The 10,614-nt window shown below is 43.0% G+C and overlaps 1 protein-coding gene across 1 annotated transcript; it reads right to left on the reverse strand.

Annotated features, from left to right (window-relative positions):
• Positions 1-842: 842 nt before the first annotated feature.
• On the reverse strand, positions 843-10,166 carry LOC118492110. The gene is made up of 3 exons (XM_035989900.1): positions 9,823-10,166; positions 9,115-9,772; positions 843-908 (listed from the first exon to the last, which is right to left on the reverse strand). Exons 1-3 carry the CDS (start codon positions 10,164-10,166, stop codon positions 843-845), a joined length of 1,068 nt encoding a protein of 355 aa, XP_035845793.1.
• Between the last annotated feature and the right edge of the window lie 448 nt (positions 10,167-10,614).

A 10,614-nucleotide genomic window follows, 5' to 3' on the forward strand; every position in this document is an offset into this window, starting at 1 on the left:
TTTCAACAAGTAATTAACTAGGGTTTGTCCCTAGTCACTATTTCTTTCAAAACAACTAACATGCAACATCAATTCTTGAATTCCATGAATTCACTTAAAAATTTGGGTGAAGATTTTGCATTGAAATTACATACCTTATGATCCCTTTTTAGAGGAGATCACAATTTCGTGCTTGGAAATCGATTTGGAACTGAATTTGGTCTTCAATTTGAGCAATTTACATGAAGTAGGGTTTGATGGGGGTTTCTTGGTCGCCCCCTGTGTTTTGTACGAACCAGACACACACTCAAAGTGTGTGTTTGGTATTTTTTTTTTGTTTTAGTAATTCAAGTTTCAAAATTGACAACTTTGGCCCCCCATCAATTATTAAGTTAGATTTTTCCATGTTATCAACCAAGTTTCTTGTTATACTAGACTTATGACTAACTAGGTTATTTATTCCTAGCTAGTTTATATTTGTTTATTTTATACTATATAATTTCAATATAAAGTATTATATTTTTGAGATGTTACATTAAGGGGTATGTCAGCAATACCTTTTATGGATGTTCCTGAGGGTTGGAGCCTTGAACGTTCCACATTGCTTAAACGGTTGAAGAACTTCTCGAACATGATTTCTATGGTAGCACCAGTGTCTATGTATGCTCTTCTTGTTTGCAAGGTTCCCACAGTAGCCTCAACCACAAGAGGGTTTGAAAGTGGATCTTTCTCTGTCGGAGGGAAACAAACACACTGAAGCTCCCAAGCTTCTAACCGTTGCCTTTTGTGAGGAACCTTTGCATCAAAGTCCACCATGTTAACTTCCTTGCCCTTTCCTTCGGCCATCTTGTCCCTTACTCCCTTCACCAAGTGAGCAAGTTCCCCGGATTTAACGGCCTCTTAAATCCTCTTCTTAAGCTGGAAGCAATCTGTGACAACCCGTAACTTCAGGTTAATGCTTTAACTTAACACAATTAAGTTGGTCACCTAATCTTTAGCATTGCATGGAACTATGCATTACTTTATGCATTATTTGACTTACATGAGAACTTTGTGCCTTGACTGTAAATTATATGTGGTGTGTGTGTTTTATGCAAAAGATGATACTTAGGGGTGAGTAGAGTAGTTAGTGAAACCTTAATAACTCCTAACCGTAAAACCTTCCTCACAAAATCATTCTACGGCAGTTCAAATCATTCTCTCTACAACCATTTCTCTCATCATTCTTGGCTACACAAGTTCTGTTGCGTCAATCTTGATTTTCCAATCCATCTAGAATCAATCTAAGGTAAACGTTTAATGATTATTTGTTGTTAATCATTGGTTATTTGATTCATGCAAACCCTAGTTCTCCAAACAATGGTTTTGTGTTTATTGATCATCCTGATTATTGTGAAATGGTTTGTGAATAGTTGTGTAATCACTTGCCTGACATTAAGATGCCTGATATGTTAGAGGTGTCTGATTGTTGATTAGATTACAGCATTGCCAATGTATGAAAATTAGTGTTTTTTATCGTAACCTGCAATGTAACTGTTCCATTGAAAACTGTAAATTGGTTTCGGAAATCACGCATGTTGTTAACTCGGAGTTAAGTGTCAGTGCTTTGTGAAGTCATAAGTCCGAGTTTTATTAGAGAAACACAAGTCCGAATTTTTGTAAAGGAAACTCATGGTCCGAATTTTTAAGGACTCCTTGGGTCAGAGTTTTGTAAATGATGTATGGGTCCGAGTTTGTGAATAATGTATGGACCGAGTTTTGTAAATGATGTAAGGGTCCGAGTTTTGTGAGTAATATATGGTCTGAGTTTTGATTGAAGGCATGGTCCGAGTTTTTGATTGAAGACTGGGTCCGAGTTTTAGATGTAATGCTTGATCCGAGTTTTGTTATTGATGTTTGGTCCGAGCTTTGTTGATTGTTTGGTCCGAGTTCTTGTTGTTGTTTGGTCCGAGTTTCACCCAAGGACTAGATGTCCGAGTTTGATATGTGTGTGCGTAGTCCAAGTTTGATGTAAATATAAGTGCCCGAGTTTATTGTAAACACCAGTATTAGAGCTTAATGTTAACACTAGGGATCCGAGTTTACTTATAATGCTAAGTTCAAAACCCTGTGTGAAGAACACCTGGCATGCAACTGTGTGTTACTGTATGTTACTGTGTGTATGTGCAATCTATGTCATGTCAATCTGTAAACAATTATCACACGGAACACAGTTGTTTGGACACCAAGGAATTGTAAACCTTATTTGAACGTAAACACTTACATTGAGTTTATGAGCAATGTACCTTAGGTCGCATGTAACGGACCTAACCATTAATTAACACTAGAAGCACAATAACAAACCGAGCAAACCAAGGTGAGTTCACACTCTTACCAAGGCATGGGATTCCCGGTGGGTAGGGAATGGGATTGAAGAAATGGGATTGAACAATTACTTGTACTAACACTGTTACTAGACTATCTACCATCGTCCTCGGATGTGAAGTACCCATACGTAAAACCTACGTATACATGTACTTACCCCTGTCCTCAGGTTGCGAAGGACACTTACGTAAAACCTACGTAAACTTATACTCACTACTGCCTCGGGTTGTGAAGGGCACCTACGTAAAACCTACGTAACCCCCGCGTACCACTGTCCTCGGGATAAGAACGACACTTACGTAAAACCTACGTAAACCTCGTACGTACTACTATTCTCGGGTTAAGAAGAACACTTATGGTTACCTCTAGTATAGTACATACACACATGGGAAGCCCCCACTAGATGAACATACAATTGACTTAGTTAATGACGCATGGTGATGCAACGAACTTACTAGTACGAACTTACTTACTGTGAACTCGCTCAACTAGTTGTTGACTTTCTGTTACATGCCTTGCAGGACCATAGGTATTCATGGAGCTTGCACGGGAGGCGCGGTCGTTGTGGGCACGAATTGTGGATGTGTTGATGAAAACTTTATGACTCTTTAATCTTGACACTTGTGTTGGATTTTTCATACAATGCTTCCGCTACCTATACTATGTTTTTGATTGAACACCAATTGTATTGTGATGGATTACATTTACTTTTACTTATTACTTACATGTTCAATATGATTGGTGGCTTGATCCTGGTCATGTCACGCCTCCAAGCGCTGGTACTCCGCGTGCGGATTTTGGGGGTGTGACAGATTGGTATCAGAGCCATTGGTTATAGAGAACTTGGTTTTAATATGGGGAAAACGTTTTTATTAAAACCAGACTATAACCTGTACAGTGCTCAACGATCCACAACGACGCTTCGCTCCACGTGCAAGACTCAACATTTTAGGTAATATGGTATATGTTTTATTGCCTACTTGTTAGATTACATAGAACCTTGCTCATGGTATGCTTAGATACACATAACCCCTATTGCTTGGGAATACTTGTGTGCTCACTCTCTTCTGTCATCGCACTATTCGCGAACGTCTCTCACTTATGTTACCTTTACTATGAAGATCATGGTTGGACGCATTAACATGACACAAGCCCAGTTGACGGCTCTCATTAACGAACAAGTTGCTGCGGCACTTGCAGCTGCACAAGCAGGAGGTATACCCTGCAGTCGTAACCCACACTAGGATTCTTAGATCCTACACTTCTAGACCAACTCTTGTGTTTAACCCAATCCTGTTTTTATACACAACAGTTCAACACGCTCAGCCACCTGTTTGCACTTTCAAGAATTTCATGGACTGTCATCCAAGCACGTTCAGTGGCACTGAGGGAGCAGTTGGACTCCTCCATTGGTTTGAAAAGCTCGAGTCTGTGTTTGAGATGTGTGAATGCCCTGAGGCTCGCAGGGTGAAGTATGCCACTGGCACACTGGAAGGAATCGCGCTGACTTGGTGGAATGCGCAAGTTCAACTTTTAGGATTGGCAGCTGCTAACGCCACTCCTTGGAATGATTTCAAGGAGCTGATTAAACGGGAATACTGCACACGTGACGACATCCACAAGTTAGAGGTGGAGTTCTTTCATCTGAAAATGACGGGGTCGGAAATTGAGGCATATACTAAACGGTCAAACAAGCTGGCCGTTCTGTGTCCAACTATGGTGGACCCTCCTATCAGACGTATTGAGTTTTATCTCAAAGGGCTGGAACCAGAAATTCAAAGCTACGTGACATCGGCCCACCTTGCTAACATCCAGGATATTCAGCGTCTTGCTTATCCCCTCACAGATCACGCAGTGGAACAGAACAGGCTGCCTAAACGCATCAGTGTTACTACTACCGCTACCATTTCAGCTACTCCTGCTACTCCCAGTGACAACAAGAGAAAATGGGAGGGGGATTCCAGCAAGGGTTCAGCTACAGTTCAGTCTCAAGTTCAGCAGCAAAAGACTGACCACTACCAGAGCCCTAGTCAGCAGTCTTCTGGTAGTCGCGGGCAGAGAGTTTATCGTGGAAATCACCCCAGGTGCAACAACTGTAACAGACACCACAGTGGCCAGTGCAACAAGGGTCGTTGTCAGAGGTGTCTCAAGATGGGTCATGAGGCCAAGGATTGTAGGAGCCCTCGGCCTGTAACTCAGAACCAGCAACAACAACAACAACAACAACAACAACAATAACCAAGGCAACGGAAACAACAACGGGGGAAATAACAATGATGGGAACAACGGCGCTAGGGGTCGTGCATTTGTGCTGGGGCAAGGTGATGCCAGGAATGATCCCAACGTGGTTATGGGTAAGTTTCTTCTCGATGACTTTTATGTTACTGTTTTGTTTGATTCGGGTGCAGATACCAATTATATGTCTTTGAAAGTTAGTCAAATGCTCAAACGTACACCCACACTTCTGAACACTAAGCATGTCGTAGAGTTAGCTAATGGTAAAAGTCTAGAGGCCACACACATAGTTCAGGGTTGTAATCTTATCCTCGCTGGTCAGACTTTCTCAATCGATCTCATTCCCATAGTTTTGGGTAGTTTCAACATCGTCATTGGGATGGATTGGTTATCCCAACAGCAAGTAGAGATCTTATGCAAGGAGAAGATAGTTTGTATTCCTCGTTCTTGTCAAGAACCTCTCGAAGTTCAAGGCGACAAGAATGGTGCTGTGGTTGGCATGATCTCCTTCCTGAAGGCTCAGAAATGTTTACGAAAGGATCATACTGCCATTTTGGCACTTGTTACTGATGCATCAACGAAAGAGAAGAGAATAGAGGATATCCTTGTTGTACGTGATTTTCCTCAAGTGTTTCCTGAAGATTTACCTGCGCTACCGCCTCACCGCCAGGTCGAATTTCAAATCGAATTAGCTCCTGGAGCAGCACCCATAGCTTGCGCACCGTATCGACTAGCTCCAACAGAACTGGAAGAACTGTCTAAGCAACTACAAGAGCTCTTGGATAAGGGCTTTATTTGTCCAAGCTCTTCGCCCTGGGGAGCTCCAGTGCTATTCGTGAAAAAGAAAGACGGTACCTTCAGAATGTGCATAGAGTACCGTGAACTCAACAAAGTGACTGTAAAGAATCGCTATCCTCTTCCACGTATTGATGACTTATTCGACCAGTTGCAAGGGTCGAGCTACTACTCCAAGATAGATCTGAGGTCAGGATATCATCAGCTGAGAGTCTTGGATGAGGACTTCTCCAAAACAGCATTTAGAACTCGTTACGGCCACTACGAGTTTCTAGTCATGCCGTTCGGGCTAACGAACGCACATGCAGTTTTCATGGATCTAATGAACAGAGTGTGCAACCCTTACCTGGACAAGTTTGTGATCGTTTTCATCGACGAGATCCTGATCTATTCCAAGAGTTAGGAGGAACACGAACAGCACTTGCGACTCATTTTGGAACTTCTTCGAAAGGAACAACTGTACGCCAAGTTTTCAAAATGCGACTTCTGGCTTCGTGAAGTCCACTTTCTAGGCCATGTGGTAAACAGGGATGGGATTCATGTTGATCCATCCAAGGTAGACTCGATCAGGAACTGGCCTGCACCACGTACACCAACGGAAATACGCCAATTCTTGGGTTTGGCGGGTTACTACAGGCGGTTCATTAAAGACTTCTCAAAGATTGCACAGCCGCTTACACTACTGACACAGAAAAGTGTTACCTATCACTGGGGTAATACCCAGGAGGCAGCTTTTCAACACTTAAAGGATAGACTCTGCAACGCACCTATTCTCTCACTGCCAGAGGGCACAGACGATTTTGTGGTTTATTGCGACGCATCCATCCAGGGTCTTGGATGTGTGTTAATGCAGCGTGACAAGGTTATTGCTTATGCTTCGCGCCAACTCAAAGTTCACGAGCGGAACTACACCACACACGATTTAGAGCTGGGAGCTGTTGTTTTCGCGCTCAAGATATGGCGACACTACCTGTACGGTACCAAGTGCACTATCTACACCGATCACAGGAGTCTCGAGCAGATCTTCAAGCAAAAGGAATTGAACATGCGTCAACGTCGATGGGTTGAGTTACTCAATGATTACGAATGTGCCATCAAGTACCATCCAGGCAAAGTCAATGTTGTGGCTGACGCTCTCAGTCGAAAGGATATTGTACCTAGACGCGTGCGAGCATTACAGCTTACTATTCAGTCTAGTCTTCCTGCACAGATACGAGATGCTCAGGTGGAAGCATTGAAACCAGAAAACGTAAGGGCTGAAGCCTTACGCGGCTCAAGGCAACGATTAGAACAAAGGGAAGACGGCGCCTACTATGTAACGGGGCGTATTTGGGTCCCATTATATGGCGGTTTACGAGAACTTGTGATGGATGAAGCACACAAGTCTCGCTACTCGGTACATCCAGGTTCGGATAAAATGTACCACGACATCAGAACTACGTATTGGTGGCCTAGTATGAAGGCCCACATAGCAACTTACGTTGGCAAGTGTTTGACCTGCGCGAGGGTCAAGACGGAATACCAGAAACCATCAGGCCTACTTTAGCAACCTAAGATACCACAATGGAAATGGGAGGAAATTTCCATGGATTTTGTTATTAGCCTGCCTAGATCCCAGCGTGGGAACGATACTATTTGGATGATCGTGGATCGACTCACAAAGTCTGCTCACTTCTTGGCTATCAAGGAAACTCCTAACCCTAAAACCTTCCTCACAAAATCATTCTACGGCAGTTCAAATCATTCTCTCTACAACAATTTCTCTCATCATTCTTGGCTACACAAGTTCTCTCGCATCAATCTTGATTTTCCAATCCATCTAGAATCAATCTAAGGTAAACGTTTAATGATTATTTGTTGTTAATCATTGGTTATTTGATACATGCAAACCCTAGTTCTCCAAACAATGGTTCTGTGTTTATTGATCATCCTGATTATTGTGAAATGGTTTGTGAATAGTTGTGTAATCACTTGCCTGACATTAAGATGCCTGATATGTTAGAGGTGTTTGATTGTTGATTAGATTACAGCATTGCCAATGTATGAAAATTAGGGTTTTTGATCGTAACCTGCAATGTAACTGTTCCATTGAAAACTGTAAATTGGTTTTGGAAATCACGCATGTTGTTAACTCGGAGTTAAGTGTCAGGGCTTTGTGAAGTCACAAGTCCGAGTTTTATTAGAGAAACACAAGTCCGAATTTTTGTAAAGGAAACTCATGGTCCGAATTTTTAAGGACTCCTTGGGTCCGAGTTTTGTAAATGATGTATGGGTCCGAGTTTGTGAATAATGTATGGACCGAGTTTTGTAAATGATGTAAGGGTCCGAGTTTTGTGAATAATATATGGTCTTAGTTTTGATTGAAGGCATGGTCCGAGTTTTTAATTGAAGATTGGGTCCGAGTTTTAGATGTAATGCTTGATCCGAGTTTTGTTATTGATGTTTGGTCCGAGCTTTGTTGATTGTTTGGTCCGAGTTCTTGTTGTTGTTTGGTTCGAGTTTCACCCAAGGACTAGATGTCCGAGTTTGATATGTGTGTGCGTAGTCCGAGTTTGATGTAAATAAAAGTGCCCGAGTTTATTGTAAACACCAGTATTAGAGCTTAATGTTAACACTAGGGATCCGAGTTTACTTATAATGCTAAGTTCAAAACCCTGTGTGAAGAACACCTGGCATGTCACTGTGTGTTACTGTATGTTACTGTATGTTGCTGTATGTTACTGTGTGTATGTGCAATCTATGTCATGTCAATCTGTAAACAATTATCACACGCAACACAGTTGTTTGGACACCAAGGAATTGTAAACCTTATTTGAACGTAAACACTTACATTGAGTTTATGTGCAATGTACCTTAGGTCGCGTGTAACGGACCTAACCATTAATTAACACTAGAAGCACAATAACAAACCGAGCAAACCAAGGTGAGTTCACACTCTTACCAAGGCATGGGATTCCCGGTGGGTAGGGAATGGGATGGAAGAAATGGGATTGAACAATTACTATTACTGACACTGTTACTAGACTATCTACACTCGTCCTCGGATGTGAAGGACCCATACGTAAAACCTACGTATACATGTACTTATCCCTGTCCTCAGGTGGCGAAGGACACTTACGTAAAACCTACGTAAACTTATACTCACTACTGCCTCGGGTTGTGAAGGGCACCTACGTAAAACCTACGTAACCCCCGCGTACCACTGTCCTCGGGATAAGAAGGACACTTACGTAAAACCTACGTAAATCTCGTACGTACTACTGTTCTCGGGTTAAGAAGAACACTTATGGTTACCTCTAGTCTAGTACATACACACATGGGAAGCCCCCACTAAATGAACATACAATTGACTTAGTTAATGACGCATGGTGATGCAACGAACTTACTATTACGAACTTACTTACTGTGAACTCGCTCAACTAGTTGTTGACTTTCTGTTACATGGCTTGCAGGACCATAGGTATTCATGGAGCTTGCACGGGAGGCGTAGTCGTTGTGGGCACGAATTGTGGATGTGTTGATGAAAACTTTATGACACTTTAATATTGACACTTGTGTTGGATTTTTCATACTATGCTTCCGCTACCTATACTATGTTTTTTATTGAACACCAATTGTATTGTGATGGATTACATTTACTTTTACTTATTACTTACATGTTCAATATGATTGGTGGCTTGATCCTGGTCATGTCACGCCTCCAAGCGGTGGTACTCCGCGTGTGGATTTTGGGGGTGTGACACAATCATTAGTGTGGTGGCCCTTTTCTTCATGAAATTCACAGTATTGGGTGGAGTTTTCGTTCTTCTTGCTTTTAGGGAGAGGTCTGGGAGGTCGAAAGCTTTGTTTCACTTCTTCCGTGGCAAGAATCTCTTGAGGGGTCTTGGTAAGGGGTGTGAAGTTCGTGGTCCTTTCCCTGCTTGGAGGGTTTCGGCCTTCAGACCTTCGTTGCTTTGAACCCCTTTGGCATCTGTCATAGGAGTTAAAGTTTCCCATTTTTCTAGCTGGGCTGTTGCCTCGCCAGCTTGATCCCCTTTTTCTTTGCTCTTTAATGTCTACAGCCTCCTCTCCCCGGATGTGGGCTTCAGCCCTTTCGAGAGCTTCTTCCAAGGTCTTGGGCAGGGATTTGTTGAAATCTCTTGTGAGATATTTGGATGTAATGGCGATCATGAATCCGGCCACTCTCATTTTTTCGTCTGCCCCTCCATATGTGAGACCTTCCTTCTTGTACCTTTCGATAAACTCTCGAAGGCTTTCGTCATCCCTTTGTTTTATCTGAAAGATTACTGTAGCATGTTTAACGTATTGCCTCTGCTGAGAGAAGTTGGCCAGGAACCCCTTGCTAAGGTCATCGAAGCTTCGAACGCTTCGAGCAGGTAAATCATTTACCAGATTCTGGCTGATCCGACAAGGGTTTGCGTGAACATTAGACAACATTCAGCATTCGACCATTTCTCAATCCTAGCTGCACCAGTAAAGATCTGAAGATGGTCTTCAGGATCTTCAGTCCCATCATATGTTTTGATGTGGGACGGCATCTTAATCTTCGTTTGAAAATCATAATCGGCTATTTGCTGTGAGAAGCACGAGAGGTTACTTGGCTTGTAAGGCTTGGCTAAATCTTCTTCCACTCTTGCACCTGTGTTGTTGTTGTTATTGTTGTTCCCTTGGGTAGTCAGCACTTGATTGATGAAATGTTGCCACAGGAAGCTCGCCATCATCTGGGGCATAAGGTTGAAGCCTTGAAGGCTTCCAGGTGCTGATGGGCAGTTTACTCCCAAGGGAGTGCTCATTACGGCACTACGTGCCAAGGGTAGTACGGACAAAGCTTGTTCCCACGTGGTTGTAGCTGAGGGTGGAAGGCTTGCCACTGGAGATTGCAGGAGCTAATCTAAAGTCAGCTCATGCCCCAAGGGAGCACCGTTTGTAGCCGGTTGGGACGAAAAGAGAGGAAATGTTGTCGGATTTGGCCTTGCTGACAGATATGGGTTAGGTTTTGGAGGAGGATTACTGGGACCGGCCTCATCCCTAGACGCAGGAGGTTGTGAGTTTGCAAAAGGAGGGATGGGGGGTCCAGGAGATAGTGTCGGCTCTGGCTCGTCATAATCTAAACGAATCCTCACTCCCTTGTCTCTCTCCCTACTCACATATTGGTTGAGGAGAGACCTCAACTCCAGGAAATTGTTGGCGACCCCTTTAGGGGTAAGTTCAACATGTGATGGGGTGCTAGAGACACCGTCG

Source organism: Helianthus annuus, chromosome 5 (genome assembly GCF_002127325.2).
Source record: "Helianthus annuus cultivar XRQ/B chromosome 5, HanXRQr2.0-SUNRISE, whole genome shotgun sequence".
Taxonomy (NCBI): Eukaryota; Viridiplantae; Streptophyta; class Magnoliopsida; order Asterales; family Asteraceae; genus Helianthus; species Helianthus annuus.

Coding starts and splice junctions, on each gene's coding strand:
- LOC118492110 (XM_035989900.1), bottom strand. CDS start 10,166: ATGAGCACTCCCTTGGGAGTAAACTGCCCATCAGCACCTGGAAGCCTT. Junction 9,773..9,822: donor GCAGCTAGGATTGAGAAATG/GTCGAATGCTGA, acceptor TTGTCGGATCAG/CCAGAATCTGGTAAATGATT. Junction 909..9,114: donor GCCACCACACTAATGATTGT/GTCACACCCCCA, acceptor GGGTTGTCACAG/ATTGCTTCCAGCTTAAGAAG.